Genomic DNA, 22,010 nt, shown 5'->3' on the forward strand with positions numbered 1-22,010 from the left:
CAGGATGTGCTGGCCCTCTGTCGCAAGGCTGATGACAACATGACCGAGGCAGACAAGATTGGTCACATACTGAAAGGTATTGCAGACGATGCCTTCAATCTCCTGATGTGTAAGGACTGTGCCACTGTGGATGCAACTGTAAAGGAGTGCCGGCGCTTCGAACAAGCGAAGGGCCGCCGCGTCGCTCAGACTTTCGACCGATTGCCCAATACCGCCGCGACATCTTCTTGCGAAGACCCGTCGCGGTTCGTTCAGGCCGCAGGACTGGAAGATATCTCGCGCATTGTTCGCCGTGAGCTTGAGGCCATGGCTCCGGCTCCAGTACGTCCCGACTGTCCCGAAAGCATGCCCACTATCTCCCTTATACAAGCGGTTGTTCGGGAGGAAATAGCAAGGTTGGGCATTCCATCTCTCTGCTCGGTCCGCCATACAAACACCTACCAGATTTCCCCGGCCGCTTGCTCCGAGACACAAAGCTTTCCGCCACCTCGTCGCAACCCAGCTGACTGGCGCACAGCGGATGATAAACCTATCTGTTTTAATTGTTCCGGTATTGGACACATCGCCCGTCATTGCCGCAACCACTGGTCATCGCCTCCTCGGTGGTCGTCTCCGAGTCACTACCGTCAAGTACCAGACAATCCTACTTTCTTGCCCTATATGCTGATAGGAACATCAACGCCGACAGTGCTCCACCAAGATCCAGTCGCTCCCCGTATCCGCAAGGTCGTAGGGTCCCGTTCGCCTCTCGTTCACCGCTCTTCGTCCCCTACTGCAACCGGTCGCTTCGCTTCGGGAAACTAGGCGGTGCAGCTCCCGGAGGTGAAGCTGCAACTCCGACCCGGCCCACAAATCCTCTGTTGACCCTGCCTACATGTGGAAAACTACTGGACATTGAAGTTGATGGCGTTCCTGTTAGATCTCTCGTTGATACAGGAGTGCAGCTTTCAGTTATGAGCGCTGCTCTCCGCCGAAGGCTCAAAACAGTTCTGACACCCGCCATACCGGGCACTGTGCGAGTCGCCGATGGGAGTACTTCACCTGTCCTTGGAATGTGTACAGCACGTGTGACCACTGGGGGCCATTACACCGTTGTTCTATTTATCATCCTTGAACATTGTCCGCACGACCTAATTCTCGGCCTCGACTTCCTTTCGAAACACTCTGCACAAATTGACTGCTCCGCAGGTGTTGTACAGTTGGATCTGCCGCTTCTTGCCGACACAACAATTTGTGCTTCACACCGCTTATGTTCTGCTGAGTTTGCAAGGCTGTCTCCACAGGTGGCTACAAATGTCCTCCTGACGCAATGTCCTCTCGTACCTGATGGCAAGTACGTCGTGTCGCCGCTTACTGATGTGGTTTTGTCGCGCAATATTGCCCTGCCGAGCACCTTAATCCGGATCCGTGAGAACTGCACTCGCGTGCCCATCCTCAATTTTGGATTTTCGTCGCATGTGCTGCCACACAATATCGCCATAGCGCATATCACTCCTTTGGAAGAATTTGAGGTTTCTTTGACCTCTGAATCCTTCCTCAGTACAAACGGACCTTTGTCACCCGCTCCTCCAAACTCTATGCCTGCAGACGATGTTTCTAAGATGATCGCCCCTGACCTTCCTTCCGAGCAAAGAGCAGCTCTTCGTCACCTCCTGTCATCTTATCGGGACATCTTTGATTTGGACAAATGTCCACTTGGCCAGACATCTGTTGTCACGCATCGCATCAACACCAGAGACGCCAGCCCCATTCATAGGCGGCCATATCATGTCTCCGCAACAGAAAGGGCCATCATACAGAAAGAGGTAGACAGGATGATGGACAAGGACATCATTGAACCTTCCAGTAGCCCGTGGGCAACATTGGTTGTCTTAGTAAAGAAATAAGACAACTCGTGGTGCTTCTGCATTGACTACCGTCACCTCAACAGGATAACAAAGAAGGATGTTTATCTCCTGCCTCGCATTGATGACGCTCTTGACTGCCTTCACAGATCCCAATACTTTTCATCAATTGACCTGTGCTCTGGCTATTGGCAGATTAGCATCGATGAGATGGACCGCGAGAAAACCGCCTTCGTCACACCGGACGGTCTGTACCAATTTAAAGTCATGCCCTTTGGATTATGCGACGCGCCAGCTACATTCGAGCGCATGATGGACTCTCTCTTGCGCGGCTTGAAGTGGTCTACATGCCCCTGTTACCTCGACGATGTGATTGTGTTTTTGCCGAACTATGAGAGCCATCTGTGGCGCCTCACAACCATACTTTCCGTGTTTCGCAGGGCTGGCCTTCAGCTACACTCCTCCAAGTGCCATTTCGGTCGCCGTGAAATTAACATGCTCGGCCATCTCGTAAATGCCGCCGGAATTCAACCTGATCCACAGAAAGTTCACGCCATGTGAAATTTTCCTGTTCCTTGTTCCACAAACGATGTCCGTAGTTTTCTGGGCTTATGCTCTTATTTCCAGCGATTTGTGAAAAATTTTGCTGACATCGTTCACCCTTTCACTGGCCTTCTTAAGAAAGACATCTCTCTCTCTTGGGGAACACTGCAGGAGAAAGCGTTCTCTACCCTGATTGAGTGGCTTACAACTTCCCCAATTGTGTTACACTTTGACCCTTCTGCACCCACTGAAGTATGAACTGACGCGAGTGGTCATGGCATCGGCGCTGTCCTCCCTCAGCGTCAACAGGGCCAAGACCGTGTCATCGCTTACGCTAGCCGCCTTCTTTCCATGCCCGAGCGAAATTACTCCATTACTGAGAGAGAATGTCTCGCGCTCGTATGGGCGGTCGTGAAATTTCGGCCGTACCTTTTCGGTCGGAGCTTCTACGTCGTAACCGATCATCACGCCCTCTGCTGGCTCTCTTTGAAGGACCCAACTGGACGATTTGCACGTTGGGCATTGCGTTTACAAGAATATACCTTCTCTATTATGTATAAGTCAGGGCGCATGCATAAAGACGCTGACTGCCTGTCCCGCAATCCCGTGGATCAACCGGTCAATACTGATGCAGACTCGGACATCAGTGTTCTATCTATCTCGGGCTTCCTCCATATTGGCGACGAGCAGTGCAAAGATCTTGTTCTTCGAACACTTATGAAACGTCCAAGCTCCTCGCCCAATGACCCGTCCCTCTGGATGTTCACCTTGCGCGATGGAACTTTATACCGTCGTAGCGTTCGTCCTGACGGCCTGGAGCTCCTCCTAGTTGTTCCCAAGCACCTTCGACTCGCCGTGCTCCAGCAACTTCAAGACGCTCCTACTGCTGGACGTCTGGGCATCACCCGTACTTATCACCACCTGCGGCACCGCTTCTTCTGGCCCGGCATTTATCGCTCTGTGCACCGTTATGTCGCTTCTTGCGACCTGTGTCAGTGCCGGAAGACGCCTGCGATGCCTCCCGCTGGTTTGCCTCAAACAATTGATATCTCTACAGAGCCCTTCTTCCGTGTGTGCCTCGACCTCCTTGGCCCCTTTGCAATTTCCATAGAAAAAAAAACAAATGGATTGCTGTAGCGACTGATTATGCCACGAGATATGCCATCGCACGAGCGCTGCCAACCAGTTGCGCTACAGATGTCGCCAACTTCTTACTATGCGGCGTCATCCTGCACCACGGAGCCTCGCACCAATTGCTGACCGATCGCAGCCGCTACTTTCTATCGAAGGTCGTCTATGATCTGCTCCTCTCCTGTTCTGCAGAACAGAAGATTGCTACCGCCCACCCTCAAACGAACGGCCTCACCGAGCGACTCAACCGCACACTAACTGCAATGCTGGTCATGTACGTTTCCGACGATCACCGCGACTGGGACTTCGCTTTACCATACATCACTTTCGCATGCAACTCTTCCCGTCACGACACTGCCAGATTTTCACCATTTTACCCTTTGTATGGCCGCGACCCCACCTTGCCCTTTGAAAAGTTGCTACCTTCCGCAGTACAATCACCCAGCACTGGTTACGCTCGCGATGCTATTGACTTAGCCGCCCAGGCCCAAGATGTCACCCGTCATCGCCTCACAGCTTCACAAGCTTCTGAAAAGCGACGCTACGACCTTCGGCACCGAGACTACCATTTGTCACCTGGTTTCCTTGTCCTTCTCTGGACGCCTTCACGTCGCGTCGGGTTGTCAGAAAAACTACTTTCCCGTTATTTTGGTCCGTACCAGACCTTACGCCAACTGTCCGACGTAACATATGAGATTGCCGCAGTCGGTCAGCCTTCAGTGCCTCCTCCCAACGTCACCAGCGATGTTTTTCACGTCGTCAGGCTCAAGTCCTATGTCCCCCCGTTAAGTGAGGCTCTATAACTTGCACCGGGACGGAGCTACTCCGCCGGGAGGGTGATGTTACGGTGAAGGGAAGGAAGAAGTTGGATTAGACTAAGAGGAAGACGAAGTCTGGCAGTTGCCTGAACGCCATTAACCTCAGCTGTAAATATACATTAGTTTATGTATATTTACATAATACAGACGAGACATGACCAGAGGCGCCAAGCAAGGGGAGCGGAGAGTGTCCCCGTTTATTCAGCAGCCATGTATACAGTCGCCGACTGATTTTTCGGACTCCAAAAATTTGGACATGCTCGATTATTCGGTCTGCTTTGCGGCACCGCCATTCTCCCCATAGACAATAATGTATAACAACTGCGAAAGTTCAGACACCTTGCAACCTCTCGTCTGATTTTTTGGACACTCCTTGAGCCAACTCGACTGAGAGCACCATGCACCGACTCTGACCGGTGCATGGTTCGACTTGCTGAACGCCATTTTAGTTTTGGACGGAGCCTCCTTGATGCCCCAAGAAGTGGCGCTACTGCAAATCCCCGCTCATCATCATTGTTTCTGCCTGGTTCAATAGAGTGGCTACAGCAGTTCCGGTTTCAGCTTAGTATGCCATGTCAACACATCTTGGGTACTAGGCGCGAACACACACAAGACACAAGGAAGGAGATGGGACAGAGCGCCACTTACAACTGCTTTATTCGAAGGCACACCACACACTTATATACCCATCTTAGATGCAAGGAACACAATCAGTTCAAGATTGATATAGAAGCGAACTGGTTAAATATTTATTTTCAGCCATATATTAAGATATTGATGGATTGCTGATGCACACACTTCCTTTCTTTCTGATAAAGAAAGCTCCAATTAGTTCCCGAGCTTTTTTATCTTTACTCTTTGCTAGAATCCGCGCCCCTGCAAAATATGCCTCACAAGAGCATAACGGGCAGGACTTAATGTTCTTGGGAATGTTTCGCCCTTCGTTATCTTGCTCTACATTTCTTTAATGCTCCCTAATTCGGTCATTAACGCAGCGCCCAGTTTGCCCTACTGTAAGAGCGGCCGCATGAGAGGGAGATTTCGTACACGACACCTTCAGCGCACTTCATAAATGTTCGCCCATGCTTGGTGCCACATCCATATTTATGTTCTCGTATTCTTTCGATACGAGAACAAAGACTTCCTAGCTTTTTGGGGCTGAAAACACAAGCGGCACCCCATGTCTGCTAGCAACCTTCTTTAAGTTGTGGGCCATATTGTGTAAATAGGGCACCCCCACATGCCTCACCACCTCATCTCGACGGAGATCTTCCCCAGCTCTCACAGCCGCACTCTTCATCTTTTGTAGCAGGCTTTCAGCTACGCCATCACAATCGAATAGGGTAATCCAGCTGAAGACAGCCTGGCCAATTGGTTCTGGTAGCTAAACTGCATCCTGTGAGGGCACAATTTTTCAAGGGCGGATTTCAGGCGAAGTGAAGCAATCCCCCTTTTATATTACCTTCGAATGGGTAGAGTCGTATGGCAGAAGCCCTTCTTTTGAACGAGGTACATATGCCCAACAAATATGGTCCGCACAAAACTGAATATTTATATCTAGAAACTGTAGGCAGTTACCCTCGAGCACTTCAATGGTGAATTGCAAGCCATTTCCAGGTTGTCGGAATATGGTTAAAATATCAGGCACATTTTTTTCGAAGTTCAAACTTCCGTCCTTACTAAAAAATATCAAAAAATCTTCCACGTATCTAAAAACTTTAAAAACGTGCCTAGCCGGTAAAACCTGGTGTAAAACTTGATCCATATGTGAGAGAAAAATATTACACAATACTGGCGCCACACAGGATCCTATACATATGCCGGCTTTCTGCAGAAAATGCTGCTGGTCAAATGTTATAAAAGTCGATTGCAAGTAAAACTCTAAAAGGGTAAAAAAATTGTCAATGGAAATTCCCACATTGTTCTGAAACGAAATGGGTTCATTTTTTCCTTCAATACACTCTCGGACTGCTTCAAACAGGGCTTTGTGTGGAACAGAGTAGATTGAATCCACCACATCGACGGAAAAGGCGCGCCCGACATTACATTGCGAATTTAGGAAGTCACAAACTTCGTCAGATTTCTTTATAAGAAATGGGTCGTCTACTTCAAGTGTACTCAAATGTTTTAAAAAGAACTGGCTTAGTTCCTTCTGCCATGACCCCTTTTCTGTGACTATTGTTCTAAACGGAATGCCCTGCTTACAATGCGTTTTTACTAAAAAGAAGGCTCTCAAGGCATTATTTTTGATTTTTTCTATCTGTTTGCCAAGACGGTCTAAACCAAACTGCTCACATAGTGCGACAGCTCTGCTCTTAACTCTAGTTGCTTTAACTTTTACAGGCGCAAAATTCTTTTCTAGTGCCTGCGTAGCTCTTTCTGAAAAATTACCTTCAGATAACATGACAAACCCTTCCTCCTTATCGGCTTGTAAAAGCCTTAGGAGGTTATTTCTGAAGTACGTCACAATGGCTCCAGTTGAAGTTTCCTTTTAACGTGAACGCCCCTGGTCGCAGGACTTGAGAAAGAAGTTAACGCCTTCCAGAAGGCATGTCTTCCAGAAGGCAAAATTTGGGCACGACGGCACCGCAACGAACATGTGGTCCTCAAACCCCTTCATTTTTCTTCTTCAGACAATACCGGGAATCCTGCTGGCAACCCAGAGCAAGCAGCACGTTTTGCAACTCCCCGAACAAACCATCGATGGAAGTACAGGCACGGAATTTTGCAACATTCCTTGGGCGGATCTCTTTGCCGACACACGGGCATATCAACTGGACAGCTGTTATTCCGTGATACCAGGCTACATGGCGTCATCAACAATTGACGCTTATAAAGAGAACAGCTTACAGGATTCCGGCATAGGGCATGGCGACACCGCAATGCACATGTGGTCCTCAAACCCCTTTGTTTTTCTTTTTCAGACAATACCGGGAATCCTGCTGGCGACCCAGAGCAAGCAGCACGTGTTGCAACTTCCCGAACAAACCATCGATGGAAGTACAGGCACGGAATTCTGCAACATTCCTTGGCCGGATCTGTTTGCCGACACACGGGCATATCAACTGGACAGCTGTTATACCGTGATACCAGGCTACATGGCGTCATCAACGACGCTTATAAAGACAACAGCTTACAGGATTCCGGCATAGGGCATGGCGACACCGCAATGCACATGTGGTCCTCAAACCCCTTTGTTTTTCTTTTTCAGACAATACCGGGAATCCTGCTGGCGACCCAGAGCAAGCAGCACGTTTTGCAACTTCCCGAACAAACCATCGATGGAAGTACAGGCACGGAATTCTGCAACATTCCTTGGGCGGATCTCTTTGCCGACACACGGGCATATCAACTGGACAGCTGTTATACCGTGATACCAGGCTACATGGCGTCATCAATGACTGACGCTTATAAAGAGAACAGCTTACAGGATTCCGGCATAGGGCATGGCGACACCGCAATGCACATGTGGTCCTCAAACCCGTTTGTTTTTCTTTTTCAGACAATACCGGGAATCCTGCTGGCGACCCAGAGCAAGCAGCACGTGTTGCAACTTCCCGAACAAACCATCGATGGAAGTACAGGCACGGAATTCTGCAACATTCCTTGGGCGGATCTCTTTGCCGACACACGGGCATATCAACTGGACAGCTGTTATACCGTGATAACAGGCTACATGGCGTCATCAACGACTGACGCTTATAAAGAGAACAGCTTACAGGATTCCGGCATAGGGCATGGCGACACCGCAATGCACATGTGGTCCTCAAACCCCTTTGTTTTTCTTTTTCAGACAATACCGGGAATCCTGCTGGCGACCCAGAGCAAGCAGCACGTGTTGCAACTTCCCGAACAAACCATCGATGGTAGTACAGGCACGGAATTCTGCAACATTCCTTGGGCGGATCTCTTTGCCGACACACGGGCATATCAACTGGACAGCTGTTATACCGTGATACCAGGCTACATGGCGTCATCAACGACTGACGCTTATAAAGAGAACAGCTTACAGGATTCCGGCATAGGGCATGGCGACACCGCAATGCACATGTGGTCCTCAAACCCCTTTTTCTTTTTCAGACAATACCGAGAATCCTGCTGGCGACCCAGAGCAAGCAGCACGTTTTGCAACTTCCCGAACAAACCATCGATGGAAGTACAGGCACGGAATTCTGCAACATTCCTTGGCCGGATCTGTTTGCCGACACACGGGCATATCAACTGGACAGCTGTTATACCGTGATACCAGGCTACATGGCGTCATCAACGACTGACGCTTATAAAGAGAACAGCTTACAGGATTCCGGCATAGGGCATGGCGACACCGCAATGCACATGTGGTCCTCAAACCCGTTTGTTTTTCTTTTTCAGACAATACCGGGAATCCTGCTGGCGACCCAGAGCAAGCAGCACGTTTTGCAACTTCCCGAACAAACCATCGATGGAAGTACAGGCACGGAATTCTGCAACATTCCTTGGCCGGATCTGTTTGCCGACACACGGGCATATCAACTGGACAGCTGTTATACCGTGATACCAGGCTACATGGCGTCATCAACGACTGACGCTTATAAAGAGAACAGCTTACAGGATTCCGGCATAGGGCATGACGACACCGCAATGCACATGTGGTCCTCAAACCCCTTTTTTCTTTTTCAGACAATACCGGGAATCCTGCTGGCGACCCAGAGCAAGCAGCACGTTTTGCAACTTCCCGAACAAACCATCGATGGAAGTACAGGCACGGAATTCTGCAACATTCCTTGGCCGGATCTGTTTGCCGACACACGGGCATATCAACTGGACAGCTGTTATACCGTGATACCAGGCTACATGGCGTCATCAACGACTGACGCTTATAAAGAGAACAGCTTACAGGATTCCGGCATAGGGCATGGCGACACCGCAACGCACATGTGGTCCTCAAACCCGTTTGTTTTTCTTTTTCAGACAATACCGGGAATCCTGCTGGCGACCCAGAGCAAGCAGCACGTTTTGCAACTTCCCGAACCTGATGCTCTGTTACCTATACCACCGTCAGCTGTGCAATCTGTTATGTCACCCATCGAATTCACTGAACATGGCATAACGGCAATAATTGAAAAGCTAAAACTCTCGTCGTCGGGGGCGGATGGCATCAACTCTAAACTGTTAAGAAATACTAAACTAATCTGCGCATCGTACTTTAGATTAATCTTCTCACAGTCTTTATCCTCCTGTAGCATCCCCGTCACCTGGAAGGAAGGGCAGGTCGTTCCAATCTACAAATCAGGTAATAAAAACTCACCTCTTAACTACAGACCGATTTCCCTAACCAGCGTACCCTGCAAGATAATGGAGCATGTCATTTTCACCCAAATTATGCACTTCCTTGACACTAACAACTACTTTCACCCATCCCAACATGGTTTTCGTAAAGGTCTCTCGTGCGAAACGCAACTTGCTATGTTCGTCCATGACTTACACGTTAATCTTGATGCTAACACCCAAATCGATGCCATTTTTCTGGATTATGCTAAAGCACTTGATAAGTTACCTCACCAACGCCTAATACTCAAGCTCTCCCAGCTGAACCTGCACCCTGACGTCTTAAATTGGGTTATTGAATTTCTCACTAACCGATCACAGTCAGTGCATGTCAACAATCGCACCTCCGCACCCCTCCCTGTAACTTCTGGCGTCCCACAAGGTAGTGTTCTAGGCCCCCTACTATTTCTTATTTATATTAACGACCTTCCCCTTAATGTTTCCTCTCAAATCCGTATGTTCGCTGACGATTGCGTCATGTACCGCACAATTACTAATGACTCTGACCACAACATTTTACAAAATGATCTTAACAAAGTGCAAGGCTGGCGCAACGACTGGTTAATGACCCTTAACGCCAATAAATGTAAAGTAATGTGCTTCACTCGCCGCCATCAGCCCTTATACTCACCGTATAATATTACTAATACTACCTTAGAAAAAGTGGACACATTTAAATACCTCGGCGTCACCCTTTCATACGACTTAGACTGGTCTGCTCATGTAATGCGCATTACTGCATCCGCTAACCAAACACTAGGGTTCCTAAAACGCCATCTGCGTCATGCACCGCAACACGTCAAACTGCTAGCATTCAAGACGCTCGTACGTCCGAAAATTGAATACGCATCCCCCATCTGGTCACCACATCAAACTTACCTTATCAATGCACTTGAACGAATTCAGAATCGTGCAGCAAGATTCATTCATTCTTCGTATTCTTATAACACTAGCGTATCACTACTTAAAGCACAGTCCGACTTAAACACGCTATCATCCCGGTGTCGCATTGATTCGTTAATCCTCTTTCACAAGTTCTATTACAGTTCGCTCCATCATGCACCATATGTGCTGGCCCCACCCCCTCGCCACTCCCTGCGTACAGGGCATTCCTTGCAAGTAACCCGTCCACGCAGCCAAACTACAACCTTCTCTGCATCCTTCTTTTGCCGATCACCAAGCGACTGGAACGGCCTGCCCCGTCACATAACCGAAATCACCTGTTCAACGACGTTTGCTGATAAGCTTAATACTAATATTCTTCATTGAACTCATGTGGCCACCAATTAAAATGCACATTTGTAAACCCCACCCCTTATGTAATACCCCACTGAGGGGTCTTTAAGGAAATAAAAGTGAAGTGAAGTGAAACCATCGATGGAAGTACAGGCACGGAATTCTGCAACATTCCTTGGGCAGATCTGTTTGCCGACACACGGGCATATCAACTCGACAGCTGTTATACCGTGATACCAGGCTACATGGCGTCATCAACGACTGACGCTTATAAAGAGAACAGCTTACAGGATTCCGGCATAGGGCATGGCGACACCGCAATGCACATGTGGTCCTCAAACCCCTTTGTTTTTCTTTTTCAGACAATACCGGGAATCCTGCTGGCGACCCAGAGCAAGCAGCACGTGTTGCAACTTCCCGAACAAACCATCGATGGAAGTACAGGCACGGAATTCTGCGACGTTCCATGGGCTGATCTGTTTGCCGATACACGGGCACATCAACTGGACAGCTGTTATACCGTGATACCAGGCTACATGACGTCATCAACGACTGACGCTTATGAAGAGAACAGCTTACAGGATTCTGGCATTGGGCACGGCGGCACCGCAACGAACATGTGGTCCTCAAACCCCTTCGTTTTTCTTCTTCAGGTGAGAAAATATTTTGGAAAATGCTATCACAATAATGACCCATTTCTTCTGGTGCTGCGGTGCCGTCGGCCAATGTGTTTTATAGTTAGCCGTTGTTTCGCATTTTTATAACTGCTATTGTTAGTGGATGGCGATATCGAGGGCGACCCTGGACCTGATACGCAGGCGATTTTGGCAGAGATTTGAAATGTTGCCTCTGATCTAACTACTATCAAAGAAGAAAACAAGAGAACCAATGAATCCTTAACAGCTATACATGCCAAGCTCGACAAGCTTGCACTTCTAGGAGATAGGATAACTTCTGCTGAAGAAAAGGTATCGTTGCTGGAACACAGCATCAATCGCATGGCTAGACAAATCTATGAACTTGAGAACAGAAGCAGCTAGGTGGTCTAATTTAATAGTATTTGGCATTACCGAGACCGAGAGTGAGACTATGGCTACTCTCGAGGCGAAAATTACCAGCAAACTTCTCAGAGACACCCTCGGGGTGACAATATTGGGCTTTGAAAGAATGCATCGCCTTGGTGAAAAAAGCCAAACGAAATAAGACCAGTAATATCCGAGCTTGTTGACTTCAGAGACAAATCCAAAATACTCAGAAATTGTTCGAAACTAAAAGGTTCCAAGGTATCTATCGGCGAAGACTTTTCAATGAGAATATGGAACATAAGAAAAAATATCTGGGCTAGCAGCAAGACAAACAGAGATAGACAATAAAAGGTTACGCACGACTTTGACAAAATTAAAATCAAGGATCAGTTATTCACTTGGGATGAGGAGACGAACACCAGAGCAGCAGTCCCAAAAAACTAAGCAAGCAAGTAACCACTCACCCTACCAGACATATGAAAACTTTACCGTCATTAATATCAATGCCAGATGTGTCGTAAACAAGGTGGGCGAACTGGAAGCACTCCTTCTTGAGCATAGTCCTGATGTCGTCACTATCACTGAAACATGGCTCTCCCCACTTATATCAAACAGTGATTCTTACCACTGGGCTACGTAGTGCTATGCAGCGACAGAAGTACACGTGACGGCGGAGTTGCAATTTTAGTAAAGGGCGACTTTCAGGTAACGTCCCTACCACAAATCGACGGCGCCGAAGCACTTAGGTGCAAGATTAAGAAGGCGAACTTATCTGCTGCTGTTGGAACACTGTATCGCGCACCTAACTCAGGAGTAGATGGGTTACAAGCTTTGACCGAATATATGCAAATTCATCTTAAAAACGCAAAACAAATCATTCTTACTGGAGATTACAATCTTCCTGACATAGACTGGAATTTGAATTGCAGTCCGCACACAGAAGTAGCCTCTGCAGAAACACTGCTCGAGACAGCATTCAACTTCGGCTTACGACAGATGATTTGACAACTCACTCGCATCACTTCCACAAGCTACAGTAATCTGGATTTGATATTTTTAAGTGACAATGTCCTTTCAGACAGTGCCACATGGGAAGTATTGGACGGCGTATCAGACCATAAAGCAACAAAATGGCCTATGTTATTGTACTCACCAAAGCGTAAGGATGAGCTTTTTACGAATGTTTTAGACTGGTCAAATGCTGATGATGTCAGCACTATTGATTTTCTTGAAAGCTGTTATTCGTATTTTCTTAATGATTACCAAAACAATACAGTTGGAGCAGATGACTTGTGGCTATTTTTTAAGAACATTGTTCAAAACTGTTTTACATCATTTGTACCCGTAAGGAAAAAGACAGTGCATAAAAAGAACCCTTGAATAACCTGTGATATAATACACATGAAAAGTAGGATTACAAGGCTAAGAAAAGCTAAAAACAAGTCTGACGAATCTCACTTAAGTGAAGTAATCCGCAAGCTCTCCCATTCTCTAAAAGCAAATATAAGAGCAGCTAAAGATAGATACCTTAATGTTACTTTAAATAACTTTATCAAAACGGCTCCCCATAAACTCTGCCGATATTTGAACTCCCGAACTCATAAAGAAAACAACCTACCACACACTGAAGCTTTAAAGAAAGCGAAAATGTTAATGACTACTTCAACTTTGTTTTTACCACCGTTAATGGCGTTTTACCACCAATAGGAATCGATGAAGGGACTAGAAGGAAACCAATGGGCGAGATAATTATTACGGAACCAGGGATCTTTTCACTGCTTCTTAACATTGATGAGAAAAAATCCAGTGGACCTGATTACATTCCAAATACCTTCCTGAAAAGATACGCTGAGTGGATGGCCAAATACCTCTCACTTATTTATTAACAATCTATGAACACTGGTGAATTACTGTGTGAATGGAAAACTGCTAAGATTATGACGATCCATAAATCTGGAGGTGTCACAAATCCCTCTAACTACCGGCGGATTTCTTCAACCTGTACTGTTTGCAAAATATTTGAACATATAATACTTAAACACGTTATGCAGTTTGTCAACGACAACAAACTTCTATGTGAAAATCAACATGGGTTTAGAAAAAGCCGGTCGACGACAACGCAACTAATAGAAACAATCCATGATCTCGCAACCTCCATCAATAACCACGGACAAACTGAAGTTGTCTTTCTTGATCTATCAAAAGCCTTTGACAAAGTATCGCACACTAAGTTTTTCTGGAAAATTGATAACTTATTTGGTAATCGCAAGGTCACAAAATGGATTAAAGATTACCTTTCAGACAGGACCCAGTATACTCACTGCAACGGCTACTCATCCGAACGCTCACCTGTTCAATCTGGAGTGCCGCAAGGCACAGTACTAGCTGCTATTCTTTTCCTCATTTTTATTACTGAATTAGTTGAGAACTCGGATGTGCCAGTCTGCATGTTCGCAGATTATTGTATAATATATAAAGAAATCAACAATACTACAGACCAAGTTATTCTGAATAATGCACTTAGAAAAGTTATGAACTGGTGCCGATCATGGCAGATGAATATTAATTTAGATAAATCTGTCTGTATGACAACATCAAGAAAAAAGAAGCCTCTGACGTTCCCCTATGTAATAGATCAAGTACCATTAAAAGTCGTTGAGCATTACAAGTACCTCGGGGTAAATATTTCCACAGACTTAAAATGGGATAAACAAGTGTCATATATTTCAAGTAAGGCCTTTTCTGCTCTTTGCTCGCTAAAAGTCACTTCGAACTGCTTCACCAAGCTCAAAACTATTAGCACATGCATCATTCGTTCGCTCAATTCTTGAATATGGTATTATAGGATGGTTTCCACACACAAAAAGATGTATAGATAAATTAGAAGCAGTACAAAGGAAAACAATTAGATTTGTGTACAAGTATCGATGCTGTAATTCACCGTCTGAACTCCCTGCGAGAGCAGGTCTTCTGACAATAAACAAACGTGCAAAGCTTCTACGTCTCAAGTTCGTATTCCAGCTCTTAATTAATGAAGTAAATGGAAATAGCCGACAACTCCTATCGTTCTCAGACACCAGGCCCACTAGAACACAACATTGTAGACACTTGAAAGAGTATAGATTCCACAGTGATGCATTTAAGTTCTCATTTTTCCCACAGACAATAACAGAATGGAATGCACTACATGAACACGTCGTTGGTAGTAGTTCAACTGATATGTTTCTCTCAAGACTAACCAATTATATTTCTCTACTGCCTTAGCTTGGAAAATTAAATGTATGTATCGGTGTTTTCCATGTCAGTAATAGTTCGTGGCAAGTTTTCTTTCCTTTAAATATGTTAATAGTGCTATTAATACTTTTGTGTATACGAATTGCATACATTGACATTACTTGCAGGAAAGTGTCTGTGCTGCCCATTATTCTTTGTCCACAATATTTGGAATTGCTATTAACAGAAACTGTTAACCATGTCTGATATCACTTTCACAGTTGTATTTGTGTCCCAACCCTGCTACAGCCATATATATAAGGTTAGCAGTATGTATTAAATAAAAATAAATAAAATAAAATGAACTGGCCAGTGCCCAGTTTGCCCTATGTAAGATAGGGCAAACTGGGTGTTGCGTTAATGGCCGAATTAGGGAACATGAAAGAAATGTAGAGCAAGATAAAGAAGGGCAAAACATTCCCAAGCACATTAAGTCCTGCCTGTCACACTCTTGTGAGGCATGTTTTGCAGGGGCAGATTCTAGCAAAGAGTAGAGATAACAAAGCTCGGGAACTAATTGGAGCTTTTTTTATTGGAAAGAAAGGAAGTATATGCGTCAGCGATCCATCAATATTTTTATATATGGCCAAAAAGAAATATTTAACCAGTTCACTTCTATATCAATCTTGATATGATTGTGTTCCTTGCATCTAAGACAGGTATATAAGTGTGTGGTGTGCCTCCGAATAAGTCAGTTGTAAGTGGCACTCTGTCCTATCTCCTTCCTTGTGTCTTGTGTGTGTTTGCACCTAGTACCCAAGATGAATTCTGACCAACTTGCCCAACAAGACTTACTTTTAAGCTAATGTCAAGACAAACCAGCAGCTGATTTGTTTTTTTCTTCATGCGCAATGCTGCGAGTAGGCGTTTTTCGTTTGTGCGACTGGTGTCGGCGTGATGGCGTAGTGGTGTTTGCTTTGTGTGCTGTGTCGAGGTTGCGGTGATCCAACGCCACTGTGGATGTGGAGCCCAAATAAGTGCATGTAAATAAAGGATTTCCTTCTTTTTTCTTAATCCGCTTTTTCGGACACCTGTTTATTCGGACATTTCCGCAGTCCCCATGAGGTCCGAATAAACGGTCAGCAACTGTATATTGCTTTTTTATTTAGTTTTATATAATGTAAGCATCATTTTAAGATTATTACTGGCATTAATTGAGACTTTTGATTACATATATTCACTAAATGTATCGCTATTACTGCTTTCTGTATGGTCCCTAGGTCCCCTGAAGTTGTCTACGACAGCATTTTGCCTGGATTTCAAAGCTTATATGCTTTGGTAATTAAGTGGTTTGGTTTGGTAATTGTCGCAATTACCATTTGATGTAGCGGTGTGTCGGCTGCTGTTACCATATTATATCTGCCATTATTTTGCATTGAGAACAAGACGTAGGCAATGTTTGCATTGCAGCAAGTGGCAACACACAACTTATTAACGACCTGCCTGCACATGTATCCTCCCATATCCGTTTATTTGCCGATGACTGTGTCATCTATCGCACAATTACAAAGATTTCAGATCAAACTGCACTCCAACATGACCTTAACCTTATGCAACAGTGGTGTGATCTTTGGTTAATGAAGCTTAATCCCACTAAATGCAAGCTCTTTTTCTTTCATCATAAGCTTAATTCCTTATCATTCTCATACCTAACCTCTCACTCCACTGTAAAACAAGTTCAATCATACGATGAGGCGTCACATTATCCTCTGACCTTTCATGGAATGCACACATCAGCAATATCATATCATCTGCGAACAGATCCGTCGGTTTTTTAAAGTGTCATTTGCATCACGCACCATAAGACATAAAAACTTCTTGCGTACAAACCACTTATCAGGTCGAAACTAGAATATGCAGTGCCAATCTGGAGCCCACATCAGGTATACTTAAGAAACGAACTAGAATCTGTACAAAATAGTGCCACTAGGTTCATCCATTCTTCATATTCATACGACATAAGCATATCATCCCTAAAACGTAAAACTGATCTTGCTAATATCTCTGTGTGTCACCGCATCGCCAGTCTTTGTTTGTTTCACAAATTATTTCACAGTTCCCTCAATCAAGCGCCGTATATCATCCCACCGACGCGCATATCTCCCTGTACGTCCCGTCCTTACTCAATCGCACACGCACGTGCTCGCACCACTACTTTCGCGGCCTCATTTTCTCTTCGCACAGCAGTGGACTGGAATGGCCTTCCCTGTGACATTGCAGCCATCACGTGTTCATCAACCACTGCGGACAACTTAACTACATTTTTTTGTCATGAAGATCACTCTCTGTAACCTTTATTTGTAAACCCACCCCTTATGTAATACCCCCTAACCGGGGTCTTTAAGGTAATAAAGTGATGTGAAGTGAAGCTGGCTTGGGCCTTCGGCCATGCATTAGCTGATACTTCAGCATAAAATGCACTTGGAACTGTTCTCTTACCAGCAAGCAAACTGCTGCTTTGTGGGGAGGCTGCATTTGTTGGCAGCAAGCATCTGTAAAATGGCGGACATCAAGATGCCACACAGCTAGTTTGTACCATTACCTGTCAATGTAGTCTTTTTTCACTCTCAATCGTTCAATCACTTCTGCGATTTCCTCGAGTTCCATTATCAAACACTATTTGGCAATATTAATGAAGTCTAGCCATTTCACAAAATAGTGCAGCCACAAATTTGGATAAAATAAGTTTTCGAATGTGATGAACACTTCGGTAGGATTATTAGTGTCCATTTTAACTAACAAACTGTCAACTGAAGTGGCATACAATGCTGTCTTAGCTGATGCATGAAGTCCCTGCATCATCACAGTGCTAATAAAGTTATGGGATTTTACGTGCCAAAACCACGATCTGATTATGAGACATGCCGTAGCGGCGGACTCCGGAAATTTGGACCACCTGGGGTTCTTTAACGTGCACCTAAATCTACGTACACAGGTGTGTTCGCATTTCGCCTCTATTGAAATGCTGCTGCCATGGCTAGGATTCGATCCCGCTACCTCCATGCTTAGCAGCCCAACACCATAGCCACTAAGCAACCATGGCGGGTACAGTGCTAATAGTGCTACCTACGAAACTGTCAGCCACCTGACAGTTTAAGTCACAGTGACAGAACTGACCTGAATGTCGGCCTTGGGCGAGTCTTCTGTGACATCTTCCCAGTCGTCGTTGTCATCACTGTCGGGGTCACTTGGTTGTAACTCAGGCCCCAGACTCTCTTCGAGCGATGCCCACAAATCACTACTCATCTCAAATGGGCCCAGCCTGCAAGCAGACAGAAATGTGCACAGGGTTTCTCGCATGAATATCAGAACTATACTGTCAGCACCTGTGAGTGCATGACAGCAGCAAAGAGCTGTTTAATGCACATCTTTTTTTTTTCCGTGGTGAATGCAGAGGTGTATTGCATCGTTATCTTTTTATTTTTTTGCTTGTCCTTTTTGTCCTCTCGGCTCATTTTGTAATCACGAAATACAGTCGAAACCCGAGGTAACAAAATCCAGAGGCAGCGAAATTCTCGCAGCAACGAAATATTTTCGGATCCCTGGCGAACACCCATAGGAGTCAATGCATCTCCTATCTCGCGACAACGAAACTTTTTTCTACAGCAATCCCTCATTAAGAAAATTTTCTGAAATGACAGTCCGCAAATATTTTACTTATGTAACACTAATTGTGTCCAGAAACTGCTCAAATGCTTTCGTTGTGCTCTTAAATTGCATCAACTACCGCCACAGCACACTTTCATGGCCACCGCCATTATTGTTTACAATAAAAAAAAGAGCCTTGCAACACCTCGTGACAGGTGACAGCGATGACCCTTTCTCAGTTGGCTTTGTGTTACCACCGCAAATGGTTGTGCGCTCAACTGTGTGTTTGTGTGCCAAGTGGACCATTTGCTTTGCCAGCCTGCTAAGATGCCACCTCCAGCCAAAAAGTGGAAATTTATGACACTGCATGATAAGGCTGGAATTATTGCCCAAGCTAAAAAGGGCAGGAAGAAAATGGATATGGCTGACGAATTTGGAATTGCGTGCAGTTCGATATTTACGATTCTGAAAAACAAGGCCTCCATTCTCGGTGCACTCAGAAATCATGTTAGTGCGAAGAACAAAACGGTGAGCGCTGCAGCATTTCCAGACAAAGACAAGGCGGTATTCGTGTGGTTTTGTGAACAGCATGCCAACAAAGTGCTGTTGTCTGGCAGAGTGCTTCAGCAAAAGGTGCTGGACTTCGCGTGCATTCTCGGACACGCTGATTTTAAAGCTAGCTTTGGCTGGTTGAGCCGTTTCAAAGCCCACCGCGACATAGTGGCCAAAGTCATTTCCAGGAAGGCAGCAGCCGTCAGCCATATGACAACGTCGTCGTGGCTGTCAACCAACAAAGAAGTATTGGACCAGTACAAGCCCTCGGACATTTATAACGCAGATGAGACGGCCTTATTCTACGAGATGCTGCCATCGAAGACCCTGGACATAAAAGGCCAGAAATGCTGCGAGGGGAAACATAGCAAGGGGCGTGTAACAATTTTGTTGTGCACTAACATGGACGCCGTAGATAAATGGCCACTGCTTGTAATCGGCAGAAGCAAGAAGCCCCGCTGTTTCAAGGGAAATCGTCGGCTGCCCATACAATACACCGCGAACCTGAAGGCACGGGTGACCCGGGCCATATTTGGCAGCTGGCTCGAGGCCCTCGATACGGACATGCGGAAGGCAGGCAGGTCGGTCTGCCTTGTTTTTTTGGACAATTGCAGTGCCCATCATGTTGACAACGTGGAACTTGGAAACGTGCGCTTGGTTTTTTTTTCCACCAAACTGTACTTCTGTGCTGCGGCCGCTCGATCAAGGCATCATTCGTGGCGTCAAGTGTGCCTACAGGGAGAGGCTGATTCAGATCTGCTCCTGAACCTCCAGTTCAAGCATCCCACATTAGTGGACATGCTCATGGCGCTTGAGATGGTGGCCGCCGCATGGGTTGCGACGTCGCCAACCGTGATAGCTAATTGTTTTAAACATGCCAGCTTCATTGCGACTCGGCAAGCATCATGCACTGATCCAGGGGTATTGAAAGAAGATTCGCCTGAAAGAGCACTCGATGACAGTGCTGGCGGCGTAGTGCCGCCATCACTGGCGCATGCATGCGATGAACTTTCTGCCGTGACAGACGGTGTTCCGGATGGCCTCAGCATCGATGAGTTCGTTCATGTGGATGAAGGTGTTGTCGTGCATGAAGAGATGACCAATGAGGTCATCGTAGGTAGCATTTGCGAAGGTGCCGACGATGCCGACGACCACCAGATACCTAATCATGAGAAGACGGCGAACCCGAGAGATGTGTTGAATGCCTCCGACGTAATTTGTTCGTTTTTCAGTGAGCACGATGATGACATGAAAATGGACCACTTTTCCAGTGTGAATCGAGAGCAGTAAAATTGCTGCAAGGCAAGGCTTGGCAAAGTAAGCTGACTGACTTTTGGCAATACATTTTTTTTGCAAGGCAATCCCCTTCTCTCTCTTTTCTGCCTCATTCTCGCGCTAATGAAATTCCCACAAAAACGAAATGTTTTGCTTTTTCTGGCGATTTTGTTATTGCAGGTTTCAACTGTACTCTATTTATTCATGTAATTAATCCACCCACGTTTCACCAAAAGAATATACTTTTTTTTCAACCTTAGGTACAAAGATTCGCACCCGGCCTCCAGGCCTGCATTCTGCATGTTTGCAAGTGGCTGGTGTCATTGACTACAGCAAAATTGTAGGATCACAGCGTCATGCAGCAAGCACCTTTTGAAGCAACTGTCGGTGAGCAAACCACCAGTGACACAAATGCAGGTGATGCTTGGCCCTGCGAGCACAACTTGTCAACTGCATGACTTTCTTGATGCACCCTGCTCGATCATCACAAACGTTTTCGCATATAGTACCACGCCAGTGTAGCAGTGACTGAGGTAGGGCAATGCACTTGGCCAGCTATTCGTTCTTTCGCCACAGTTGATCGGGTGCTGTGCCATGATTTTGTCTTTATTTCTGGGATGCTGAATATCTGCTGCTCGTCGCAGGTCGTTATGCCACTTACATGGCAGGTTTCAAACTGAAGGTCGTAGAGCATGACAACTGTGCTGCTGTACAGCATTCCAATGACAACCCTATGTATTTGCACTACTGGAGAAAACAAGAGGATGAGCTTAAAGTTATAAAGAACGATCATCGCGCATTTCGAAAACTGAAGCAAGGTAAGTATTAGAAAACACAGTTTTAAGAAAAGAGGCATCTAAACATTTAAGAAAACTGTACCTGGATGGTACTGAAGATGCGCCGTGGGCTGACAATGGCACACACTACTGAGACCAAGTGGCCAGTGGCATTTTGTGAATAAATTAATTTTTTATTCACATTGCGTACCTGTTTTGCTGTAAAAATAAAATTGTGATCACAATTTTGTTGCTATCTACATCATCATCAGCTTCTTCATTTTTTGGCTACTGCAGGACAAATGCCTCTCCCAGCGATCTCTAATTATCTGTGTCTTGTGGTAGCCGATTCCAACCTGCACCTGCAAATTTCCTAATTTCATCACCCCATCTAATTATTTGCCATCCTCAACAGTGCTACTCTTCCCTTGGCATGCAGTGAGTAACTCTAATTGTTTACCGGTTATCTACTCTACAAATTACATGGCCTGCCCAGCTCAAATCTTTTTTTATTAATGCCAACTAGAATATTGGCCTTTCCCATTTGCCCTCTGATCCACACCTGTCTCCCTTCCAGTTTCTTATTGTTATGCCTAACATTTTTCATTCCACTACTGTTTGCTCAGTCCTTAACTTGTTTTC

The 22,010-nt window shown here is 45.8% G+C and overlaps 1 protein-coding gene across 2 annotated transcripts in view; it reads right to left on the reverse strand.

The window, feature by feature from the left end:
* The window catches only part of Atg14 (autophagy related protein 14), a 251,020-nt gene that overhangs the window by 28,915 nt on the left and 200,095 nt on the right, over positions 1 to 22,010 (reverse strand). For both annotated transcript variants that reach the window (XM_065425403.2, XM_065425404.1), the window contains exon 10: positions 18,295 to 18,439. In XM_065425403.2, coding sequence (XP_065281475.1) covers positions 18,295 to 18,439 — 145 coding nt within the window. The remainder of the gene's footprint in view (positions 1 to 18,294; positions 18,440 to 22,010) is intronic.

This window comes from Dermacentor albipictus, chromosome 7 (genome assembly GCF_038994185.2).
Source record: "Dermacentor albipictus isolate Rhodes 1998 colony chromosome 7, USDA_Dalb.pri_finalv2, whole genome shotgun sequence".
Taxonomy (NCBI): Eukaryota; Metazoa; Arthropoda; class Arachnida; order Ixodida; family Ixodidae; genus Dermacentor; species Dermacentor albipictus.